This window comes from Piliocolobus tephrosceles, chromosome 2, assembly GCF_002776525.5.
Source record: "Piliocolobus tephrosceles isolate RC106 chromosome 2, ASM277652v3, whole genome shotgun sequence".
NCBI lineage: Eukaryota > Metazoa > Chordata > Mammalia > Primates > Cercopithecidae > Piliocolobus > Piliocolobus tephrosceles.
Window position 1 is genome coordinate 135,380,904 of NC_045435.1, and position 26,808 is coordinate 135,407,711.

A 26,808-nucleotide genomic window follows, 5' to 3' on the forward strand; every position below is an offset into this window, starting at 1 on the left:
GAGACCCCTAGAGAATTGCATAAGCGTGCCCTAAATGAACCAAGAGGGTTGACGAAGTCTGTTCATCTTCTCTTGTCTCAAAGTATCCTTGTTTCTTTGTAACTTTCCCCCATTACTTTATTTTGAAAATCTTTAAACACACAGAAATGCTGAAATAATTGTACAGTGCACACCCATATACTTCACCTAGATATTACCATTAATATGTTACTGCAGTTGCTTTATCAAAAAAATCTTTGTTTTTTGTTTGTGTGTATTTTTTTTTTTTTTTTTTTTTTTTGGTGGGGGTCTCCTTTTTTTTTCCAGGCTGGGGTGCAGCGGTGCAATCTTGGCTCACTGCAACCTCCGCCTCCTGGGTTTGAGCGATTCTCCTGCCTCAGCCTTCTAAGTAGCTGGGATTACAGGCACATGCCACCATGCCCGGCTAATTTTTGTATTTTTAGTAGAGACAGGGTTTCCCCATGTTGGTCAGTCTGGTTTTGAACCCCTGATTTCAGGTGATCCACCTGCCTTGGCCTCCCAAATTGCTGGGATTACAGGTGTGAGTCACTGTGCCTGGCCTATCACAAATCTTTTATCCATCTCTCTATTCATCAATTCATCTTAATTTTGGATGAATTTTAAAGGAAATTTTAGACATCAGTAGTGTCCAATTTGGGATGATAGTGACTTGAAAAATAAAGGGACAATGAATCCTTGTAGCCCTGGTGAAAATACCCTTCTTTTGTTGGACAGAATTGGTGGCATGTTGGCCTTGAGAGGACATTCAGAATGCATGTAATCAAAGACAGAAGGGTAGTTCTGGCTGGTTCAAGGTGGCCCCTGAGGGGCAGTATCTACTTGTCTTTATTCATTTGAATGGGAGCTTTCCTTTGTTACTGGAAGAAGAAAGGGAGGTTTGGGGCCACGGAGAAGACGTAGCAGCTGATGGCAGCAGAAACCCTTCTCTCTTCCATAGGTTTTGAGACTCCAATGAAGAGATGAGTTAGAAGCTGACGTTTTCTGGGTTAGTGTTTAGCAGCAAGGTTTCGAGTCAGACTGCTTAGGCCTGCATTCCAGCTGCTCCTGGCTGTTTGTCCTTGGATATGATTTCAGCCTCTTGGCCTCAGTTTTCTCATTTGAGAATGAAGGTAACCGACTTTACACTGTCAAACCTACTTTATATTGTTGTGAAATCCTGTAACTCAATCAAATTCAGTTGCTAAAATATAATTGCATTCCTTGACAAGTTCACACAAAATTAACATACGTGACTGTAGCAGTTGGTGACCAAGAAAGAGACAAAGGAAATGATTTTGAAAAGTGAGCCTAAATGGAATTTCGGGAGATGCGGGAGGAAGCCATCCTGAAAGTCCTTACAGACAACTCATTGTACTGAAAATGAAATCCGAATTCTTCTCTTGGTCTGCAAGGCCTCCACATTATCTGGCCTTTGCCTACATCTCCAACATCTCCTTTCCTCCTGTACTTATCCCTAGGGATACAGACCTTTGGGCTTTAGATTGAGCCAAACTCATTTGGTCCTCGGGACATTTGCACTTGCATGAAAGGCTCTCCCCAGAACTTTACAAGCCTGGCTTCTCGTACTTTGAGTCTCATTCAACTCAAAGATCATGGTCCTCAGAGAGGCCTTTCCTGACCACTCAGTTTAGTAGTGGCCATTTAAGTAGAGCACCCAATTCTCCATCCTTTTCTCCTTCTCCTTCCTCTTCTCCTCCTCCTCCTTATTTTAACTGAATTTACCAAGCCACCAGAGGTGCTGAATCCTTTATTTTCGTGTCATATTTTCACGTCACTTATCACTATCTGAAATTACTATTCATCCGTTTTCTTGTTTATTGTCTGTCTCTGTTACTAGGGATCCCGTGATTTTGGGTGGTGCTTGGCTGTCACCCAAGCACCTAGAACCGGGTTCACTACACATTGAAAGTACGCAAAAATACGAAGTGAATGAACGAATGTCAGGATTAAGATGGAGGGAGGTGAGAAACCCATCAAAGGCTCACAGAAAGAACTCAATCCTTGGATGAAAATAGGAAGAATCCCAAGAGCTAACAGGCAAGTTTGCTGAGAGAGGGGACCGGGAGGGCCGAGGGCGGGGGCGGGAAGGGGCGGAGTCGGGCGGAAGAAGGGGAAGAGGCCCAGGAAGTGACGGCCGCCTCCCCGCGACTGGGGACTTCTGGAGTTCGAGAAGTCAGCGGCCCGGTTGCTGAGGCCGCCGTGCTCACCGGCCCGAGGCGATGGAGAACGGAGCGGTGTACAGCCCCACTACGGAGGAGGACCCGGGCCCCGCCAGAGGCCCCCGGAGCGGCCTCGCTGCCTGCTTCTTCCTGGATCGGCTTCCGTGGAACCGGCGCGTTCTCAAGGGCTTGCAGCTGGTGAGTCCGCGGTCAGGGAGGGCGAGCCCAGGCCGGGGAGCGGGGTCTGGCCCGGGCCTGGGAGGCCGCCGAGCTGCTTCGTTTCAGCTTGGTTGTTCAGTAAGAGGCGGTTTCCACACCTCTAGTTCCTTTCCTCTTCGCCTGGGGAAGGGGGCGTTACCCTCCGCCCTTCCGCCGGGCGGCCCCCAGTTCCACGGCTCTCCCCATCGGGATCCCACGACCCGGGGCCACCCAGTATTAGGCGGGCTCAGGAAGTGCGTCGGAGACCCAAGTCAGCCACTTAAGCATCTTTCACCCATCCTCTGTAGCGACTTTCGTCTCTTCTCCCTGCTGCTACTCTGCATTATCGCCCACAGTGCCTGTATTTAGACCGTGAAGCGCTTTGTGTTTATCTTTCTCTAGCTCTTGCGGTTTTCCTGCGGCGAGCCCATGGGGGCAGCTTAACTTGCTGGACAAAGTCCTGCGATACCACGCGTGGCATTGAGATGTGTGTGTGTGTGCAGTAAATTGTCTTCTAAAAGTTTTATATTGACTGGAAAATAATTATTTCAAAATTGAGCAATATGGATTCATTCTCAGTGGAAAGTCAAAAGGACAGCTTTTTGTGAGTACGTGCGGATAGCAGAACTAGGACATGGTATGCATCTTTCCGTTTTATTGAGTTTATTTTAAGCAGTTAAAGTATCATAAACCTATTAGTGAAAACATTAAAGCATCTTTGGGATTTAAATTATTCACTTTACAGTCGTGTTGAGCTCCTATGTACTGTTTCAACCACTGATGAGCAACATTTTCTGCAATAGAACAAGTTTAGGAAAAATCCTAATGCTTACAATGTTTATGAGTTTTGTTTTGTCTTACTTTGTTTTGTTTTTTAACCATTCTAAGTAAAAATTAGCTCTTTGGTTTCCTTGGAAATAAATTCTTACAACTCAAATGACCAGAAGTTAAATTCTTAGAACTCAGGTGACCTACTTTTATTGAATAGAAAAACAGAAGTCGGAAAATCGGCTGTTCAGCGATCAAAATGATCACATCTACTGATGACTGGGAAATCATTTGAAAGCAAGGGATAATGCGGCCTATGGTACCCAGTAGGAGCTGGCCTTAATCTTTCTCTCCAGTCTCCCTGTAGGTAGTTCCACACTGGCCACCTTTAATTTATTACGAGGCATCAGGGGCTCCTCCCTGCCACTGTTCCTTTGCATAAGCTGTTCCTTCTACCTTCTTCCTTCTGCTCTTCTCTGGTCAGCTGTCACATGATTTTTAGGTATTAGCTGTATTTCTCTGCAGTAAAGCTAAAATTTTCTACGTGAATAGTAGAACTCTTTAGAACAGAAAAGAATATTCATCTGAAACTTTTTTTTTTTTTTTGAGACGGAGTCTTGCTCTGTTGCCCAGGCTAGAGTGCAGTGGCGCGATCTGGGCTCACTGAAACCGCCTCCCCGGTTCAAGCAATTCTTGTGCCCGGTAGATGGGACTACAGGCACGCACCACCATGCCCGGCTGATTTTTTTTTTTTTTTCCTGTATTTTTCATAGTGACGGGGTTGATCAGGCTGGTCTCAAACTCCTGACTTCAGGTGATTTTCGCTCCCCGGCCCTCCCAAAGTGCTCGGATTACAGGCGTAAGCCACTGCGCCCAGCCCATCTGAAGCATTCTTGCTGCTCAAAAACATCATCTGTATTGGTTTGCTGCCCACAAAATCTCCTGTTTTCAGTTGCCGTTATTTTTTTTCTTTCTAATAAAAAGTGGCAAAGCTAAAGTAAATTTTCTCATTACCTTCTTATAGTTTAGTAAACTGTAGTTTCGTATCTTTGGACTAGAACATAACCAGTTTCCTTCCTTATTGCTATTATAGAAGAAAACATGGAACACAACCAGAAATGTTTGTGGTAAATGTTATACTTGGACACAGAGAAGATGAATTTGCCTTAAAAGATCGTTAGATTGTATTTGTTCTCCATGATTCATAAGAAGAAATGGAGAAAGAATAAAAACTAGTATCTCTTTATGAAATCTATTTGTTTGTTTATGGGGAAATTGTCATGTTACAAGAATGCCTTTACTATGGAGATTTAAAAGTACTTTTTCATTATTGCCTTTCACTTTGATGGTTGTCTTTTTGTTCCTGCTTTGTCTGTTTTGATAATGTCTTATCTCTTCACAGTAACAGTATATTACAGGAATTATCCAGCAAGTCCCAAGAAAGTTACATATGAAGTCAGTAAAAGTTGTCTTCCAGCCTGGGGCTATAGGCAAGGCCTTAACTCACATTCTTCCTTTAGATAGATTGGTTGTTTTACTTTAGATGTTTAATTTTTTTAAAAAAACTAAACAGAATTGGGAGCTCCAGTAAGGAAACAACTGTAATGGAGAAACCCATAATCAGAAGAGAAGGTGTTTTAACAAGGGACCTGCAAACTCTGTGAAATTTTATTCAAAATAATATACACTTATATGTTTGAGTATATTATTCTGGACCCATAAATCTTAACAGAATCTATAAGATCCTACAAGAGAAAAGAAGCTTGCTCTAAAACTTAAAAACCAGACACTGTATATACTTAGGAAATTCTAACATTAGAGTCTTCGGAGGTTGAATTGGATTACCTCTGAGGTTCTTTCCACTCTTTTTTGTTTTTTGAGACGGAGTCTCGCTCTGTCACCCAGGCTGGAGTGCAGTGGCCGGATCTCAGCTCACTGCAAGCTCCGCCTCCCGGGTTCACGCCATTCTCCTGCCTCAGCCTCCCGAATAGCTGGGACTACAGGCGCCCGCTACCTCGCCCGGCTGGTTTTTTTTTTGTATTCTTTTTAGTAGAGACGAGGTTTCACCGTGTTAGCCAGGATGGTCTCGATCTCCTGACCTCGTGATCCGCCCGTCTCGGCCTCCCAAAGTGCTGAGATTACAGGCTTGAGCCACCGCGCCCGGCCCTTTCCACTCTTAAAAATTTTTTTCAAACCTCTGAGGCTCTATGGGGTTTGCTATTACAGAACTGAACATTGAAGGGATAGAGAGTGGAGCCTGTATACAGAGGAGATTAGAGATAAAAGAACGTAGCTTCTCTGTCTCTTGAAGTTACATAGCTGTGTCTACCATTCAGATATGACCTAAATTTTTTTAAAACCCTAAGCATCCCCCAACTACCATTCACCCTTCCAGAGCTGAAGAAGAAATGCTCAGTTGAGAATTCAGTGTAAGGAGTTACTGGAGTCCTAACTGTATGCAATTTTTCAGTTTATACTATCCTTAGATTTGTCCATATGTTCATGTTTTATTTTGTGAATTTTTTTGAGGGAGTTTTTGTTTTAAGGGGAGAATTGACGTTTGGTAACCTAATTGCTTGCTGATATGCTGGTGCAGTGACCTAAATATGTGTAATTTTCTGTGCAACAAGCTCCACATTGTGTCCGTGCAGTCAGTTGACTGTCCTGATAGCTGCACAGTACTGGGATTCTAGTCGCTCATCTGGCAAGCAGTTTTAGAAATTGCCAGTGATTTTTCAATTTATTACATTATAAATGTTACCCTATAAGTACCAAGAAACAAATTACTTAGAAGCATTTCTTATATTAATGCTCTTTTCATTATGAAAACTGATGTGTAGTAAATTGAAATGTTCTATTTTTACCTTGAGGAAGATCCATAATGTCAGCAAATTGTATCTTTGAACGTTTGTAAGAGTAAATATTTGCCTAAGGCAAGGGAGGCCTGGACTGTTTCTTCAGACCAATGGATTTTTAAATTTGAACTTTACTTACAACTACAAGGTTTTTAATAGTAAAGTTCATTAATTTATAATTCATATCATTTTTAGATGGAGCCTTATAATTAATGACAAACATTTAAAAGTTCTTTTTATAAAATATAAGTAGTAGACTGTTAAATTAATGGAGAATTCGTATTTAATATAGTGACCATTTTAAGGAACACTTGAAATTTCAGAAAAGGTAGTGAAACTGAGGCCGGGTGCGGTGGCTCATGCCTGTAATCCCAGCACTTTGGGAGGCCAAGGCAAGCAGATCACAAGGTCAGGAGATTGAGACCATCCTGGCCAACATGGTGAAACCCCGTCTCTTCTAAAAATACAAAAATTAACTGGGTGTTGTGGCATGCGCCTGTAATCCCAGCTACTCAGGAGGCTGAGGCAGGAAGTGGAGACTGCAGTGAGCCGAGATCGTGCCACTGCACTCCAACCTGGCAATAGGAAAAAGAAAGGTAGTGAAAAAAAAAAAAAAAGGAAAAAGAAAGGGTAGTGAAACTGAAATGGAGAGACAGATGCAGGATAGTAATTATCCAGTGTTTAAATAACCAGAGCTGTAAGATCATCTTTCAGTCACTGAGACTTCCCAAATCTGTTGATGCTAGCAAATTGTTTTTAATGTATGATTTAATACATTAAGGGAAATATACAGAACTGTGGCTTTAACTTCACAAAGCCAGTCTTACAGGGAAAAGCTACACAAACATACATGCTCGTAAAAGGAATTTAACAAACAGTGTTTCATGGGGAGAGGAAGTACAGAGTGGGAGTCAGAGACTTGGGGTCTTGTCTGCGCGGAGCTAACTTGGGGCTTAATCTGTCAGTAGCTTAATTCCATCTTTGTAAACATGACGGTGGGAGACTATGCCCTCTAAGGGCCCTCCTGGCATTAAAAGCTTGATAATTCCTTTAATTATATTTGGGTAAAATTTTATGTCATTAAAAGGAGTCACATTGGGTATACAGTTGTTAGGTACTTAGCTTAATATTCAGTAAGCAATATTTAGTGTGATGACTTCATGCTGTTGAGAACAAAACTGTTTACCAAAAAATAATAATTGAGCCTTTTTACTTATGGGTTACATGTACTATGAACTTCTTAGCTAATTCAGTGACATTTTTCTCTCTTCCTATTCTTGACCACTTTGGCATTTAATGCTAGCGACCACTCATTTCTCGAAATTCTTCCTTCAACTTTTACGCTTTTTTTTTTTTTCAAGACAGAGCCTCGCTCTGTCACCCAAACTGGAGTGCAGTGGCGCAGTCTCAGCTCACTGCAACCTCTGCCTCCCGGGTTCAAGTGATTCTCCTGCCTCAGCCTCCTGAGTAGCTGGGACTATAGGCGCGCACCACCATGCCCAGCTAATTTTTGTATTTTTGGTAGAGACAGAGTTTCATTATGTTGGCCAGGCTGGTCTCAAACTCCTGACCTCGTTATCCACCTGCCTTGACCTCCCAAAGTGCTGGGATTACAGGCGTAAGCCACCATGCCCGACCAACTTTTACTCTTTTTTTTCTTTTTAATACAAAAAAGTGTCTGCTGGCCGGGTGTAGTGGCTCATGCCTGTAATCCCAGCACTTTGGGAGGCAGAGGCGGGCGGATCACAAGGTCAGCAGATCAAGACTATCCTGGCTAACACGGTGAAACCTCATCTCTACTAAAAATACAAAAAATTAGCTGGACGTGGTGGCGGGTGCCTGTAGTCCCAGCTGCTGGGAAGGCTGAGGCAGGAGAATGGCGTGAACCCAGGAGGCGGAGCTCGCAGTGAGCCAAGATTGAGCCACTGCACTCCAGCCTGGGTGACGGAGCGAGACTCCGTCTCAAAGAAAAATAAAAAAAAAAAGAGTGTCTGCTTACCAAAAAAAAAAAAATCAACTAAAAATATTAAAATGAAACCACTTTCCTACCCCTCACACTGCCAGGTGTCACGGTATGATAAACAGTTTGGAGTATGTTTACTTGGTGCTTCTTAAGGAGTTTTCTTTTTTCTTTTTTTAATAACACTTCCTGTGGCTTGCTTATCCTCTGTTAGTTGCTCTTTTCCCTCCTATACTCGAACTGTAGAATTCCTTTAGGCCCCACCCAATCCTCTGTTCCTCCTGTTTTCTAACCTACTAAAGCAGGCAGGCGTTCCCTGCTGCCTTTATCTGGACATCCATATTCCCTTGCATGATCATCACACAACCACACCCAACTCCTAAACCATTTTTTTCTTCATCCCCATCCAGTTAGGTCAGTTGCCTTATTATCATTTTTGGATTTACTATGCAAATTCTTGCCCTTATGAATATGTTTTTTTTCCTCCTCCACCTAGAATTAGAATGTCATCTGTCTCTCCAGGTTCTGTGTGTGTCTCTACCTGGTTTGAGTCCTGCTTTTCCACTCATCCTTCTCCAGCTCCTTAGAACATTTTCTTGAGATTTTCTAACCTACATATTATGAATGCTCAGTTAATGTGGTATAAAATGTGTGGTTAGTATTGTTTCTTGTACACTGAGCTTATTACTCCATGATTACATATTCCTGTACATAGAACAGTATTGGAGTGTTGCTAGTTCAAGTACACTTTGAACTAGCAATTGTGTAATGCTGTGGGAGCTTACAGAGGAAGGTTAGTAGCCTCAGAGATGGGTAGTCAGAGAATTTTTTTTCTTTTTTTTTGGTAGAGACGGGGTTTCACCATGTTGCTTAGGCTGGTCTCAAACTCCTGAGCCCAAGCAATCCTCCTGTCTTGGCCTCCCAAAGTGCTGGGATTACAGGTGTGACCCATCGTACCTGGCCAAGAGAATTTCATATTTACTATAGCTTGTAGTGCTAATTTCTTGGCCTTTAACTTGAGATGGGAACTAGTGAATGTCCAAACTTTTTTTTTTTTTGAGATAGTCTCGCTCTGTCACCCAGGCTGGAGTGCAGTAACGCCATCTTGGCTCACTGTAACCTCCACCTCCCGGGTTCAAGCAATTCTTATGCTTCAGCCACCCAAGTAGCTGGGATTACAGGCATATGCCACCATGCCCAGCTAATTTTTGTATTTTTAGTAGAGACGAGGTTTTGCCGTGTTGGCCAGGCAGGTTGGCCAGAAGGACTCAAGTGATCTGCCCGCCTTGGCCTCCCAAAGTGCTGGGATTACAGGTGTGAGCCACTGTGCCCTGCCAGATGTCTATACTTAATATTGTACTCCTTCATTCTCTTAAGATGTCCAGGCAGAATGCCTCTTACTGTTGCTCTGAGGCAATAGATCAGTAAGGTCAGTAAGAATGACACCTGTTAATACATTTGGAATAGGACTTGTAATGACTTGAGACTGACTGTTTCTGGACAAGCTGGATCCCATCCTTTTTTTTTTTTTACCGAGACGAGACAAGCAGCCTGTGTCTGTCCTACAGATAACATTTTATAGCCATATAGCCTTCACACATGAGTGTGCCTAGTAATCTAATTGTAACATGAATGGTTCAACTATTCCCAGACCCTAGATTTTTAGGCTGGTGTCTTCTCTCAGTTAATTGACTTTTATACGCCTGAGGCATATTTTGTAAATTTCTCAGAGAGAAACTTTCAAAACTTGGACAAGATTTAACATAGAGGCAAGAAAAAGGCAAGTGAAATGTCAGATATTTAGTATTTTATTAGACCATAGTCATGTTAGAACTCATCCTGTAATTCTGATTATAGGAGACTAAGGAAGTGTCTTTACACAGTGGCTTTCTGGGATTTGTCTTGGTGTTGTCACTTTATATCCTGTGATGTAATGATTGGGAGTGCCTTACCTAACACCTGGTCTGAAGGAAGTTGTTTGGGACATGTTGGGCTATTTCATGCTTCACTAACTTACAGGACATCAGAGGGATATCTATTTTTTTTCTTTTATATAAATTCTTTGCAGTTGTGGGGATATATACATTTTGTATAAGCAGTGGGAGGGAGAGGAAATCCCTTAAAGGTTTGGATACCAGTACAGATTTGATTTTTTTTTAACTTTTTATTTTGAAATAATTATTGGTTCACAGGAAATTGCAAAAAAAAAAAAAAGAGGAGGTCCCATGCACTCATTTGTATGTGCGTGTGTGTGTAATTCTGTGTAATTTTATCACATGGATAACTTTCTATAATCACTACCAGAGTCAAGATACAGAACTGTGCCATCAGCACAGGCTCCCCTGTGCTACCCCTTTGTAACCACACCTTTCCCCTTTCTCTTGGCTGCCACTCATTTGTTAGCCATCATTATTTTTTTTATTCTAAGAATGGGCTATGAATGGAATCATACAATATGTAACCTTTTGAGATTGGATTTTTTTTTTTTTTACTTTGAATAATTCTCTGGAGATTCATCTAGGACATTACATATATCAAGTTTGCTCCTTTTTATTGCTAATATTCCATGGTATGGATGTACCACAGTTTTAACCATTGGACATCTGGGATGTTTCTTTTTTCTTTTTTCTTTTTTTTTTTTTTTTTGAGACGGAGTCTCGCTCTGTCGCCCAGGCTGGAGTGCAGTGGCCGGATCTCAGCTCACTGCAAGCTCTGCCTCCCGGGTTTATGCCATTCTCCTGCCTCAGCCTCCCGAGTAGCTGGGACTACAGGCGCCCGCCACCTCGCCCGGCTTGTTTTTTTTTCTGTATTTTTTAGTAGAGACGGGGTTTCACCATGTTAGCCAGGATGGTCTCGATCTCCTGACCTCGTGATCCGCCCGTCTTGGCCTCCCAAAGTGCTGGGATTACAGGCTTGAGCCACCGCGCCCGGTCATCTGGGATGTTTCTAGTTTGGGGCTACTATGAATAAAATTGTTATAAACACTCATGTACCGGTTTTTGTACAAACGTTAAGTTTTCATTTCTCTGAGATAGATGGCCAAGAGTTCTGTTACTGGGTCATATGGTAGATATATGCTTAGTTTTTAAACAGTTCAGCCATGCTGAACTGTTGTTCAGGATGACTGTACCCTTGACTCTTTTTGATGAAAATGTTTTGTAGGATAAGATATTTACTATTACTATGAAATGTGTCTGTTGATTTTGGTAACAATCTTGTTGCCATTAACCTGTCTGGTTGCTTCTACTGGCCTGACTGGTGTGAGAAGGGAATTCCCTTTAGCCTGTAACTTAGGTCATCAGGTCGTTTTGATGGTTTTGGCCCTCAGCAGGAAATTCCCTCAGCTTCCACAAAACGCACACAAACTGCCCAAGCAAAATATTCTTCTTCACTCTCTTCCCTTCTATTTCTAGAGAAGAGTTAGCCCCAAACCTGAGCCCTGAATCCTATCTTTAGAGAGCCATTTTTCTACCTCTGTCTTTAGATCGACCCATCTTACTGGTTTCTGCGTAAGTATTTAAACATGCTCAGTTCTCTCCCATGTTGAAATTTCCTTCTCTTTGACCTCATCCACTACTGCCCTATCTGGCCATTCTTTCCCAGCCACACTTACTGCCTATGCTGTCTCTCTTTCACTGCCTTACCCTCCCCTTATTTCCCAATACACAGTATTGTCATCGAGCTTCCCTCCCCTACTACCCTGGAACTTTTCTTGCTGATGTCGCCAGTAACCTTCTTATAGCTCAATCTAAGGTAGGTGTTTCAGTGTTGTTCTTACTTGACCTCTAAGTAGCATTTAGCACTCTTGATTACTTGTGTGTTTGTGCATGTGTGTGTGTAAATACTTTTTTCTTGTTTACTACCCCTCTGATTGCTGCTCCTGGTTGTCCTTTGCTGGTTTCTTCCCCTCTGCATATCCTAGAAATCTTCGGATTCCTCACAATTCCATGTAAGGCTATCTTTCCTCCTTTGGGTCATCTCACCCTCCCACTCTGCTGCCTCCCCCATCTTTATCTGCATGTTAGACCTCTCCTTTGAGCTCCAGACCATATATTCATTTGCTTTCCAACTACATCTTCACCTAACTCTTCCACAGACCTCCTCAATCACAGCGTATTTAAAACTGAATTTATTCTCTCCCCAGCATCCTTGCCTTTTAAAAAGAAAAAAACCTGACTGTTTCTTCAGTGAGGACCAGTATGTTAGTATCACATACAGAGCAGTTGGAAGTAGTTAAAACCCACTTGCGTGTAATCGAGTTGCCAAGTTAACCAGAGTTAACATTCTCCACTCACCATGCCAAGCATCCTGACCTCACACTGGTCACCCACAGCCTGCCGTGGCCAGTAGGCGTCTCATTAGCACACCCAAACTCTTGCTTCTGTTATCAGTTGAGTTGTGTTGTTCCCATACTGGTTTATGCTAACTATACTTTTATGGCCATACAGTTAAATAGTACAAAGCTAAAACTGAGTGTGAAAAGGAATTGTTTTTTTAAAACTAAATTGAATGCTTTGGAAAGACTGAAAGGTAAGTTACTACAATATTTATCTGCCATGGAATTAAGGAAGAGCAAGGCAACTGTAAAAGGCTGGTAAAACTAGTCTGACTCTAGAAAGATTCTGAACTCTGTTTCTCAAGTGTTTAAGATGTCACTTCACTTCAGATAACATCAGTCTGGAAGTGGTAGTCCATAGATGATGAAAGTGAGTAATGCAGAAAATGTGGAATTCCAGTCAGTAGACCCATAAAGAAAAAACTCACTTCAAAAGATTGTTAATAAACGTGCATTTTTAAGTTAAAATGTTTAAGGTACATATGTGTTATGTTCCATATTATTTGTACACATCTTGTCTGATACGAGCTTTTGCATCCTGTGCGATAAGAGCTTCTGCTGCATCTCTCAGTGATTGCCACTCTCCTCCATTGCTGCTGTCTACTCGCTATTATTTGCCCTGATTTCCTACATCAGCTTCCCAGTTGGATGTCCACCCCAAGGTTTGCCATACCTCTGGTGCCTTCTCCATATTGTAGCCAGTGAGAACTACTGAAAGCATAAACCTGATCATTGTCAACCTTTACTTTAAAACCCTTAAAATCCAGACTCTTTAATTAATGAGGACATTTAGATCTGGCCTCAGCTTACCTCTCTAGCCTCATATAATAATTTTTGTGCTGCCGTTCTCTTCCCTCAAACTCTATACTTGAGCTGTGTTGATTTGACTCACTTTGGCAGTTTAGTTGGAGGTCAGGGTGTGTGTTGTCTGTATGTTGGGTCAGGGGGCAGGTGCCATGCTCTCATTTCTGGGCCTTTCTATGTACTGCTTCTCTGCTGGGAATTTCTTTCCTTAATCTTTCATCCCCCAAACTGACTCCGTTCTTCAGGTCTCAGCTTTCTCCTTCAGGAAGCCTTTCCTGACCCCAAAGTTGAGCTTCTCTCCTGTGTGCTTTTATAACAATATTATGTATTTCCCTTGTTCTGGCATTAGTACACGATGGGTTAATTCTTTATTTACCTGTATTTCCTTCAAATCGGCCAAACTGTAAGTTCTGTGTAGGTGAGGTTTATTCATTAATCTTGTTTGCCATAGTCTCCTCATTGTAAATATTTGAGTAAATGTATTATTCAGAAACAGCTTTCTAAATACTGTAGGTTCTCTGAAAAACACTTAAGTTAAACGTTTTGCTTCATTTGTAGTTGCTGTCTCTGCTGGCCTTCATCTGTGAAGAAGTTGTATCACAGTGTACTTTGTGTGGAGGACTTTATTTTTTTGAGTTTGTAAGCTGCAGTGCCTTTCTTCTGAGTCTCCTTATACTGATTGTGTATTGCACTCCATTTTACCAGAGAGTTGATACCACAAAAGTAAAATCATCGGTAAGCATGAGAAAATATCATCCCCATATTAAGAGCATAGCTATTTTGTAATCTGGCATAGTTTTATTGTTTAAAGCAGTAATGTTTTCAAAACTCAGCAACATGAAAAGACAGTATCCCTTGTTCCAACTGGCTCTGCTTCTAAGCACCTCTGTTTTTTGCTACCGAGGGGATGATAGAGAGGGAAAGTGAGATCAGAGTGAGAGTGGCAGACACTGCCAATAGTTTACAGTTATAGGTGGTTTAATGTAATGCACATTCGACTTAAAAAAGCCTAGGATTTTGTCACTTCTGATTTCTCACTTTTGAGTGTCACTCATTGGTTCTACAATGATTAATTGTGTGCCTTTATTACATGCCAGGCTTTGTATGCTAGACACTGCAGATAGAGTAGTGAACTCATGTGAAATATTTCTGGAGCTTTAAAATAAAACAACATTTAAAGCTTAAAGCTTCAGTGATCAGGGAAAATAAAACAACATGTAATTCTTCCTATATTTTGCTTTAATGGTATTATGAAAAGTTGTCTGTGAGTGAATTAAGAATGCATTTGTTGAATTTATTCATACATTTTCTTATAAAAGTAAAAACTACCTGAGAGTCTTATTTTTTACAAAATTAGAAATGCTTAACTTTTTAACACTTAGTATGCTGACCCGATAAGGTTTTTTGTTTTGTTTTGTTTTTGAGGTGGTGTCTCACTCTGTTGCCCAGGCTGGAGTGCAGTAGTATGATCTCAGCTCACTGTAGCCTCCGCCTCCCAGGCTCAAGCAATCCTCACACCTTAGCCTCCCCAGTACCTGGGACTATAGGTTTGTACCACCACACGTGCCTAATTCTTATATTTTTTGTAGAGATGGGGTTTTGCCTTGTCGCCCAGGCTGGTCTCAAACTCCTGGACTCAAGTGATCCACCCACCTCGGCCTCCCAAAAGTGCTGGGATTACAAGCGTGAGCCACCATGCCTGGCCCTGACCCTATGTTTTTGAGTATAGTTGAATGTGTGAGATGACACATGAAATAATTTTTATTTATTTATTTTTGAGATGGAGTCTTGCTCTGTCGCCCAGGCTGGAGTGCAGTGGCACAATCTCGGCTCACTGCAACCTCCGCCTCCTGGGTTCAAGCGATTCTTCTGCCTCTGCCTCCCAAGTAGCTGGGATTACAGGTGTGCACCCAGCTAATTTTTGTATTTTTAGTAGAGATGGAGTTTCACCATCTTGGCCAGGCTGGTCTTGAACTCCTGACCTCGTGATCCACCCGCCTTGGCCAACCAAAGTGTTAGGATTACAGGCATGAGCCACTGCATCTGGCAAAATAATTTATATAGTTACTGAATTTAACAATTGAGTAATTTACTTCTTTAGTAGCATTTGAGTTGTCAGTAGTAGTTTGTGAAGAGTTGTATGTGTCAGAGTTGGCAAAATAATCCACATCTTTGAGGGAAGGGATTATGGTAGATTTTGAACTTTTTTTTTTTTCTTTTTGAGACGGAGTCTTGCTCTTGTCGCCCAGACTGGTGTGCAGTGGTAGGATCTTGGCTCACTGCAACCTCTGCCTCCTGGATTCAAGCAATTCTCCTGCCTCAGCCTCCTGAGTAACTGGGATTATAGGCACCCGCCATGGCTAATTTTTGTACTTTTAGTAGAGAAGGGGTTTCGCCATGTTGGCCAGGCTGATCTTGAACTCCTGACCTCAGGTGATCCGTCTGCCTTGGCCTCCCAAAGTTCTGGGATTATAGGCATGAGCCACAGCAGCTGGCCTTTTTTTTTTTTTTTTTTTTTTTTGAGACAGGTCTCGCTCTTTTGACCAGGCTGGAGTGCAGTGGCATGATCATGGCTCACTGTAGCCTTGATCTCCTGGTCTCAAGCAATCCTTGTGCCTCAGCCTTCTGAGTAGCTGGGGAGTAGCTGTGACTACAGGCTGTGCCACCACGCCCAGCTACTTTTTTTGATTTTTGTTAGTGATGAGATCTTGCTGTGTTGCCTAGGCTGGCTTTGACCTCCTGGGGTCAAGCTGTCCTCCTGCCTTGGCCTTCCAAAGTACTGGGCTTAGAAGCGTGAACCTATGCCTGGCCCGATTTTGAGCTCTTACAAATAAGAAATAACAGTATAAAAACAAACCAGTAAGATTCTGTTATTTTAGATTAATAAGAAGCAAGCATTAAATTATATATTGATTATACACCTAAGATAGTTACTTTTTCTGTATAACCTTTTGTACCTCTTGAATTTTGTACTATAGTAATCTATTACCTTTTTATAAAAATATATTCTAAGTTAAAAAATAGACTGGAGTGGTGGCTCACACCTGTAATCCCAGCACTTTGGGAAGCTGAGGCAGGAGGAGCACTTGAGGCCAGGAGTTCAAGAGCAGCCCGGGTAACATAGTGAGACCCCATCTGTGTACAAATAAAGGAAAAAATTAGCTGGGCGTGGTGATGTGTGCTTATAGTCCTAGCTACACAAGGCTGAGACAGGAGGATCAAGGCTGCTGCTGTGCATTATAAATCACACAATTGCACTCCATCCTGGTGACAGAGTAAGACCCTGTCTCAAAAACAAATAAATAAAAGTTTATACCAAACAGTTAAAAATTAACTTTGAAAAACAAGTAGAGTCTGAACCAAATCTATCAAGCATTTTATGAGCACATATACACAGTTCTTGGTACAGTCAGTATGTGACTATTCTGTCATCCGGGCTGGTAATACAGGTAGCTGCTGTCAGCATGGATGTACTGTGTGCCAGTTACTTTATGTGCTGTGATTTAGAATCCTTACACCTTATGCTCCATTTCTCTTTGAGGAAACTTAGGTTCAGGGTGATTAAGGAACTCGCCCAAAGTTAACACAGCTAGGATGGAAAATAAACTGGATTTGAACTCAAGGCAAGCGCTTACACTACACTCTGTGACCTAGGCAGACTCTGTTTTTTTTAAAATTTTTTATTTCACTTTAAGTTCCGGGATACATGTGCAGAACGTGCAGGTTTGTTACATAGGTATACATCTGCCATGGTGGTTTGCTGCACCTACCAACCTATCATGCTAGGTTTTAAGCCCCTCATGCATTAGGTATTTGTCCTAATGCTCTCCCTCCCCTTGCCCCCCACCCCCCGACAGGCCCTGGTGTGTGATGTTCCCCTCCCTGTGTCCATGTGTTCTCACTGTTTAACTCCCACTTATGAGTGAGAACATGCGGTGTTTGGTTTTTTTGTTCCTGTGTTAGTTTGCTAGGAGCAGAATCCTGTTAGAACCAATGCCCTACCATCTTGAGGTGCTGTCATGGCTAATACCTTCACTATAGGAATCTCTATGACAATGACAACAGGACTCATTTTTTTTTTATGAAATATATATTAAGAGGATACAGATACTCCTTAGAATTTTTGTTAATTATATTTGTAGTCTTTGAACATTTTCTTTTTTACAGATGAATATACCATAAGATTTGGACAAGGGAAAAGTTCTCAAGTATCTCAGCTGGTTGATTTATAGTTTGAATGTGTAAATATAAATATATATATATAGACACACACACACCAAATTCTGACTGGAAAAATTTATATTAAAAAAATTAAAAGTTGAAATCATTTTGTCATTTCTTATCTCAACAGTGAAACAACATCACCATAAAAATATTTTTAGAAATGTTTAGTTTTTATTTTAATGCTGCATCTGTAGTGTTTAAAACACACTGATCATTTTGACAAGAAACGGTATTATAATATTGTCCAGTTTAGTATCATTTTGAGAAAAAACAACACTGTAATATTGACCAGTATAGTATAATGGTGTAACCTGAAAAAAGTAAAACACTTGTTATATCAAACTTGAGCATTTAAAAAGTCATTTTAGAGTAAATACTAGTTTAAAAGTACTGAGAAAAAAGAAAAATTAGTCCTTTCATCCTAAAATAGCTTTTGTATTATTTTGCTGTATTCCTTTCAAGTCTTTTGTTTCCATTCATAGGTGATTTTTAAAATTTAAATGATTTGTAATCATAGAACATATATTCTACTTTTTACCTAATATCATAAGGATTTCATGCTTGTTTGCATGGTTTAAAAATCACTTTTTACTGTCTGCATATTAATACACTTAGATTTTAAATATTTTTTCATGCAAGAGAGGTTTTCTGTTTTAGAGGAATGTGTTTTGAGTGTGTGGTACTGGTGGTGCCTAGAGAGGAATAACTTTTTTTTTTTTTGAGAAGACATCTTGCTCTGTCACCAGACTGGAGTGCAGTGGCGCAATAGGAGCTCACTGCATCCTCCACTTCCTGGGTTCAAACGATTCTCTGCTTCAGCACCCCGAATAGCTGGGATTACAGGTGTGCGCCACCACGCCCGGCTAATTTTTGTACTTTCAGTAGAGACGGGGTTTCGCCATATTGGCCAGGCTGATCTCAAACTCCTGACCTCAGGTGATCCGCCCACCTCGGCCTCCCAAAGGAATAATATTTTTTAAGAGAATGTTTTCTATCCCATGCCATTGCAGTCACAGTCTATTAAGAACAACAGTAGCCAACATTTTTGGAACACTCACATTTATTAGTGGCATATAGCTTGACATTTACATTTACTAGTGGTATAGCTCAGATTTGAACTCAGGTAGACTGGCTCTAGAACCCATGTTCTTATTTAGAAATAAGACAAAATGATTGTCTTATTTCAGTTAACTTGAATGTATTCTAAATATTAGTAAATAGAATTTTATATTTATATGCAATAAATTGGAAAAAATCAAAGTAATTAAAAAATAAAGTACTACAAGGAAACACCTTTTAGAAGCAGAGAAAACCTCCTTTTTTTTTTTTTTTTTTTTTTTTTGAGACAGAGTTTCGTTCTTGTCCCCCAGGCTGGAGTACAAAGGTGCGATCTCGGCTCTCTGCAACCTCTGCCTCCCAGGTTTAAGTGATTCTCCTGCCTCAGCCTCCCAAGTAGCTGGGATTACAAGCGCCTGCCACCACACCCATCTAATTTTTGTATTTTTAATAGAGACGGGGTTTGACCACGTTGGCCAGGGTGTTCTTGAACTCCTGACCTCAGGTGATCCACCCACCTCGGCCTCCCAAAGTGCTGGGATTACAGGCTTGAACCACTGTGCCCAGTGAGAAAACCTCTTATATTTTTTATAAATGATAAGTAGCTGGGACTACAGGTGCCCACCACCATGCCTGGCTATTTTTTTTTTTTTTTTTTTTGGTATTTTTAGTAGAGACAGGGTTTCACCATGTTGGTCAGGCTGGTCTTGAACTCCTGACCTCATGATCCGCCTGCCTCAGCCTCCCAGAGTGCTGGGATTACAGGTGGGAGCCACCGTGCCCGGCCAGTTTTATTGATATTAGGTTTAGTGGAGTTTGCAGTTCAGAAAACTCAAAAAGTATCAGACTTTGGAGTGGCTATCATTTTACCAAGTTTCCCTTTCTGAGTCAAGTATATATGTCATTACTGTTTTCAGTTGGCATATGAGAGCCTTGTGAGATAATGCCTGAGAGAGCACTTGGAAACCCATGAAACATCTCATGATTGTAAGCTGCATTATGATGATATATGGAAGTTTTATGTAGTAGATAAGCTCATCATACAGGCTCACTGTGGATTACCCACTTGGAACAGTTGAAGGCAATATGTTATTCCAGAAAGCTTAAGTGTCTAAAAAACACACTCTTGGCATACTTCTATTTAATAATGGGTGGTTTTTAAAATTCTTTCTTTTAGAAAGTGCTTTCAAAGCACTGGAATAGTCTCAGAGATGTCATCCTACCATAAAACACTTTGAAAGGAAAGAAAAATGCTTTTTTGCTGGAAGTAAGATGGAATTGTAATAAATGCTTTGGCTTAGATAATTGTATTATGTCCCAGAGAAAAAGAGGCACACACAAACACTTGTACACATGCACACGAGATCTTTTCCGGGACTGTTTTTTTTGAGACTGGATAACAAAAAACGTCCCAATTAGCTGGGACTACAGGCTCATGCCACCTCTCCTGGCATAGGGGGCTGTTGTTAGTAAAAGATTATCTTGTAATGTGTTCTCTCAATATGCCCAGCCCAGCGTGGGTACTGTTTATTTTACACAGTATTTATTGAATGCCAGGCTTACTGAAAAGTTAGAAGTTTGGGTATGTAAGTTTGGGTTGTATCAAGAAAAACAAGCAGCCAGAGCTTTTTAAAGTTAAAAATGAAAAAGTTGATTTCCGTGAATCTAACTGTATTGTATTCCTTCTGTGTTTTGTATGTATGCATAGGATTTTTATATTACTTTGGGCACAGGATGTGTGTTTTTGTTGGCATCCATCATTTTTGTTTCCACACATGACAGGACTTCAGCTGAAATTGCTGCTATTGTAAGTACCTTGTATTTTTAACATTGCTTATTTTTGTTTCCTTAGAAATATGGAATTTGGAGAGTACTTGACAAGTTATACAGCATGTTGGAGTTGTTTTTCTTTTAACTTATTTTTTAGTGTAATTTTGAATAGAAGACCTTAAAGCAAATCAATATGATAGGCTTTGAAACCTAGAGCCTATAGAATTTGACTGAATTTTGTTTAAAAAAAATCTACTTAATCCACATATCAATGTGTCATTGCTAATGGAAGTGGTAAAATTGACTTTATTATTTTATATTTCTCCACTTTCAGTACAATAAATGCACACCTACATGCCAGGTGCTATTCTAGGTAGGAGAATATATGGGAGAAATGATTCAGAGGCTCAGCCTAGAAAAGGAGACGGAAAAGTAAAATTGTAATGGAGTTTGTTAAATGAACCAATAGAAGTTGTTCTGAGACTGGGTGCTATGGCTCAGGCTTGTAATCGCAGCACTTTGGGAGGCCAAGGTGAGAGAATCACTTGAAACCAGGAGTTCAGGACCAGCCTGGGCAAGCAACATAGTGAGACCTCATCTCTACAAGAAGAGAAAAAAATTAATAATAAAAAAGTTGGCCTAGACAGCAGTTTTCAGTGGGTTATACATATCCTTAAAGGTTCACCAGGACTTTTCAAGGAGTACGAGGCAGAGATAGTTTTGAGGAAATTAATTTCCAGCTTTTTAATCTCCATATGTAATCTTTTTTAAAACTAGTATGTCTGAGAATTTATCTCTGGTGAAGGAGTCTCACCAGCTCTTTTCCACCTTCCCATTCACAGTCGCCACCCACCTTGCCCCCTCAAAAAGAAAAAAAACTTGTGTGTCCTGAATCTTGCTGCATTAGTTCCTTCTCACACTGCTATATAGAAATACCTGAGACTGGGTAACGCATAGAGAAAAGAGGTTTAATTGCCTCTTTTCTGACAACTCTACAGGAAATATAGCAGGAGAGGTCTCAGGAAACTTACAGTCATGGCAGAAGGCAAGGCAGAAGCAGGCACATCTTACGTGGCCAGAGCAGGAGGAAGAGAGAGAGTGGGGAGGTGCTACCCAGTTTTAAACAACCAGATCTTTCAATAACTCACTATTACAAGAACAGCACCAAAGGGGAAATCTGCTCCCATGATCCTATCACTTCCAACCAGGCCCCACCCCCACCATTGGGGATTACAATTTAACATGAGAATTGGCTGGGGACACAGACCCAAACCATATCACTTACTGTGGTGGATTACCCTGAGTTGTAAAACAAAACCCTTGAGTACAACAAAGAGACAGTTGAAAATAAAGATCCAATTTTTATCTGAAATTCTTGGGGCCAGAATTTTTTTTTTAGAATTCAGAATATTCTGGATTTTAGAAAGGTAGTGCTGTACATATCCTATATTACACAACACCCATTTGAGGGCCTGGGACAGTACCCTGTCAGCTAACATTGGTTTATCTGAAGTAAAACATACGAATATTTATAGTAAAAGGGATAAGAAAAGACTGCAAATAGTCTTACTTCGTGTCAGTTTTGAGCCAAGTGAATCATGAAAACCTTGAGTTAATTCGTTCTTTGGGTATCGGAATTGTAAATCAAGGATCATGGCCTTGGACTGGTGCCAGTGCTGTGAACTTGAATGACTAGCAACTGGACAACAAATTGTCTTGCAAGTCAGCTGGTTTCCAACTAATACTTTGTTTTTAACAAAATTGAAGTTAGGCCGGGCATGGTGGCTCACGCCTGTAATCCCAGCACTTTGGGAGGTCAAGGTGGGCGGATCACGAGGTCAGGAGTTTGAGACCACCTTGGTCAACATAGTAAAACCTTGTCTCTACTACAAAAATTAGCTGGGCGTGGTGGCGGGCGCCTGTATTCCCAGCTACTCGAGAGGCTGAGGCAGGAGAATTGCTTGAACCTGGGAGGCAGAGGTTGCAGTGAGCCAAGATTGTGCCACTGCACTCCAGGCTAAGTGACAGAGTGAGACTCTATCTCAAAAAACAAAAAAAAAACCCCAAAAATTGAAGTTGTAATTAACAGAGTTGTTAGCTAATACATCATTAAAACTGCTTTTTATGATAGAAAACTCAAAAGGAGTTCAGAAAATTGCATGGCTGTATTTACCTATTCATATGACAACAGTTTCGTAGCACTTACATGTGTAAAAACAAAACATAGAAGTAAAATTAACACTGAATCTTGATTCATTCTAGCAATAAGCAATATTTATTCATGGGTACATAAACCAATAGAAGAGAAAAGTCAAAGTTTTAATAGGGCTTTATGGTTAATTTCAGTTTAGAATCATTTTTGTTGCAGAGGAGTATGAGATGGTGATAAATAAAATTATGAGTATAAAAATACATTACTATAAAATTCTGTGGGGAAAGTGAAATGAAGTTGAGGAACAATTGAGTTCCAGTGAAAAAATTTACAGCTATAAAAAATAATTTGGATTTTAATTAGATGATGTATTAGACTGTCCCAGTATTTGTATTTCACTGGGTATATTTAGTAGTGACTGGTAGTTTAAAAAGCCGATATTTATAATATGCTGGACATTACCTTTTGTAACTATTTAAATTATGAAAAGTTTTACAGACGTAAATGCATGAGGAAGTCCTTTTTGTTTTTTAAATTCAGAAGTGTGTAACTAAAAGAGCTCGAAGGTCGCTTGTCTGGAGTGTATAGTATAGAGGGCCTTATATGGACTGGAGCTCTTTGAGACGATCAGAGACAGTTTCAAAAACAAGGGTGACATTTGGTATGAGTTTGATGTATTTAAGAAGATTGCCAGGAAAATAAGGGGATAAATGCCATCAAGTCAAAAATAAAGATCCCAGACGGAAAAAGACTTGGCTTTTGTGGCGGGGGATGGGAGGGTGGGAGGCGTTTATAATTAAATTTACATTGGATATGTTGGGGATATCTGGGGGAATTAATGAATTTGGAGCTCAGCTAGCTTTGTGGTAAAATGAGGTGGAATGCATATTCTTTAAGGGGGGGAGGACAGGTCAGGAGACTGCAACAGATTGTAAGAGAATGTTGTTAATAAAAATCGTGGAGATAGAGAGTATTAGATTTGGAAGAGACTTTAGCCATCACCTACATCAATTTTCTCTTTTTTACAGAGCACTTATTTGGCCCCCATATCCTTAAGGGTTTTGCTAGTGGAGAAGCTAAATTTGAAGCAGACGCATGGTCTTCTGTCTCTTGATAGAATTCTCAGAATGTTTGATCATATTTTAGAAGAGAACAATTGAGGAAGTGACTTAAGAGGAAGTAGGTAGTGGCGTCGTGCCACTGTGTCATTGCAATGTGACAACTGGAACGTGTATTTTATTTAAGTAACTTAACCTAATAGTATCTTCAAAATGGAATTTCTGTTTTGATATTAATAACTTTTTTCATTTTCACCTAGACTGAGTTGCCTAGTCACATTTCCTTATCACATCTGTGGGTCAATCTAACAATGCAAATATTCTTGTGTTCTGTATCATTTTTTAGGATTTAATGTTTATCTGTTAACCCTAGTTTCATATATTAGCCCTCCACATATAAACATGCACACATAAGGCAGAACATTAGTACTTTGTGGGACTTTGACTGATAGCCATTATTCTGGAAGTTTTTCTTTTATAACTTCTTTCCATTTTTTGATGACTTAAACATTTTTTTTTAACATTAAAGAGTAGTTGTGCATAAGATAAAATTCATAAACATCTTGCTTATATGAAACACTGTCCAAGCCAAGTAGGAAATGTGAGATTATATTCCAAAATTTCTCCTATAACCTTTCCTCATTTTTTTCCTCAGGTGTTTGGATTTATAGCAAGTTTTATGTTCCTACTTGACTTTGTCATTATGCTGTGTGAAAAACGACAGGAGTCCCAGCTGAGAAAACCTGAAAATACCACTAGGGCTGAAGCCCTCACTGAACCACTTAATGCCTAAAGACTCTGGGGAGCAGCTGTTAACTAAGGTAGTGACTCTGCACTGTGGTGCCCGAGCCCTGGCAGAAGCTCTTGTAAAATTTGTGTAATTGTTTAAACCACTTCTTTCGGAGAGCAAGAGGAAGGTCAAGTAGGCAGTTTGATCAATATTGTGTCAGCCACCACAAATTAGGCCAGATAAGTTAAAAAATTAAAAAAAAAATGATTGAAACATCTCAAATGGAGATTTTGGTGGGAGGAGGAGAGAACAATTGTATTTTAAATCACACAACTCAAAGGTTGATAAATGATTCTGTCATTCTATTACAGGTCATTCTTTTACTAGGCTTAGCTTCCAGATGATGCTTTATAGCTGTATAAACATGATTATATTCATCTACTTAGAAATTGTTTAATTGTTAAATTAATTTGCTTAGCTGTTTGTTTTGATGCTTAGATTAGGTTTTGTTAATGGGAATTTAACATATTTAAGAAACCAATATTTAAAATGTTGGTCTAGGTTTTTTTCCTTAACATATGTTACCAGGCTTCACTGTATTTCACTCAGCCTTAAATTTTACAATATTTTTGGATAACTGTTATTAATTCTTTCTGAGACCTTGGTATAGCCTATAAAATGTATCGAGATGTTGGTATTTTGTGTGTATAGAAGCAACAATATCAGCAACTTCGTGTTTATACTGCACCTTGGTTGTTGATGTCAAGTGAGAAAGAGATTGTTTTGTAACACATAAAAAAATGGAAGAAACTGATACCACAACTAAGGACCAAAGATAAGAAAGACTTTTTGCCCAAAACAGTGAAAGTAATTATAAAAACAAGCTTTGACCACTTACCAAGTATCTGAAGAGATGAGTTCATACTATGATTTAGAAAGTGGTTCAATTCCCCTGTTGGCATATGATTATTTTTACTAAAATTAATACAGCTCTGTGGGTCTTCCTTAGTGTTTTCTTTGAAGCCAGTCAGTTTTTTTAGGACCCCAGCCTTTTGTTTTTCATCGTTCGAGATGCCTCTTTTCTGTCTCCTTATCATATAGAAATGGAACTATGTGCTGCTGCTTCATCTAGCAGAGGTTGGCCTCTGGCTCTGACGCTCACTTTTTGCCAGTTGTCTTTAGGTGGTCCTGAATCTTGGGCCCTTTTAATTGTGAATATTGTGTAGCAGGATCTTGAGAGTCCTTGTTCTTACATAGGCATTGGTCTAGTTTGTCTTTGGCAAGGAACATCTTAAGAAAGTAAATATCCAGGGAACCCTGCCCAGACTAATACTGTTGGTGGCATAAGGGAGAATCAAGCTATTCTCAAGAGATAACTTCATAACCAGAATTGTCTGTTGGCTAGCAGCTGTCACAGGTAGGCAGGACACTTGGGATATGACCTTTCTGTCCAGGTGGTTCACAGACTAGACCTTTCTTATCCTCCTCCTGGAGTTTTGACCTGGGACTCTAGTGTTAAGATGATGAACCCATACATCAGGTCCTTCTGCACTTTGGTAGAAGTCTCCCAGGGTAGGTTTCCTATATTTGAAACAGTGGAATCATGTTTCCAGGGATAAAGTTGAATGACCTCATCCTTTTTTTTTTTTTTTTCTCATCTGCCATTTGTGTGTCGTAGATGAGTTTTAGTTGCATGAATGTGGCTAATGTGGTTCTCAGAAATCGGTCAGTATGGCCTGACATAGCTTCTGCTCTGTCTTACTGACTCAGTACCTTTTTTAGGATTTGTGTCAGAGTTTGGATACTAGTGTTAGTGGTAATGTCACCACTATTTAGTTGGGAGATAATGAAACCAGTCATGGATGCTGTTTTTATTGGGCATGTCATCTAAGAAAGGAGAAATAGCTGAGTCTTGGGTCTAAGAATAAGGACTGATTCAGAAAACTAGTTTATGATAGGTAGACTAGAGTTTCACATCAAACCGTGCCATTGTGATTTTTAATGTCATCTAGACCTATCTAAAATTCAGAGCATATCATCTGGCCTTCCTCAGGGTCACCACCCATGCATTGGGCTTAGTCAAGATTGACAGATACGTTCTCAGCTGGCCTGTCATACAAAACATCTTGTCATTGAGCTTAAGTTCTGCTTGTTCTGAGGTTTCACCTCCATGTGTTTCATTGGTACAAAAGTGGATCTCTTAGTTGGTCACTTAATTCTTTCTTTTTCAGAAAGACAGTCTGTTCACTGGTAGATTTGGTCACTCTTAGAGTCTTTCTTCACATTGTTTTTTATGGGACCCATGAATGGTTAGCCTTTCTTTTCTATTGTAGCAGGAAATAGGAGTAAAAAGACCATTGTCGTAAATACGTTCAAGGGGAACTTGGGACCAAAAACCACTGTTACGTATAAAACATGGCAAACTCAATAAACTCAAATTTAAAATAATTTTTAAATTAATAGTTATGATACATTTAATTTGATATTTTATACAAATAGATTGCTTAGAATGGTTCTCAAGAATTATAAGGGAAATGAACTCAGTACAAAAATTTTATAATTACTTATGTTTTGTTTGGGGGCTGGGAAATGTATTTTTACATTGTTTATAGCCAATCATTTTTATATTTGTCAATTTAAATCTTATGGGTCTTTTTTATCTCTCTTGATGTCAAATTTTACAGTCTTTTTAAATAAATCCATTTAATTAAAATGTT

The 26,808-nt window shown here is 40.1% G+C and overlaps 1 protein-coding gene across 1 annotated transcript; it reads left to right on the forward strand.

The window, feature by feature from the left end:
- Positions 1-1,777: 1,777 nt before the first annotated feature.
- On the forward strand, positions 1,778-26,808 carry CMTM6 (CKLF like MARVEL transmembrane domain containing 6). The gene is made up of 4 exons (XM_023192263.2): positions 1,778-2,378; positions 13,660-13,836; positions 20,090-20,188; positions 24,017-26,808. Exons 1-4 carry the CDS (start codon positions 2,241-2,243, stop codon positions 24,152-24,154), a joined length of 552 nt encoding a protein of 183 aa, XP_023048031.1. The 5' UTR covers positions 1,778-2,240; the 3' UTR covers positions 24,155-26,808.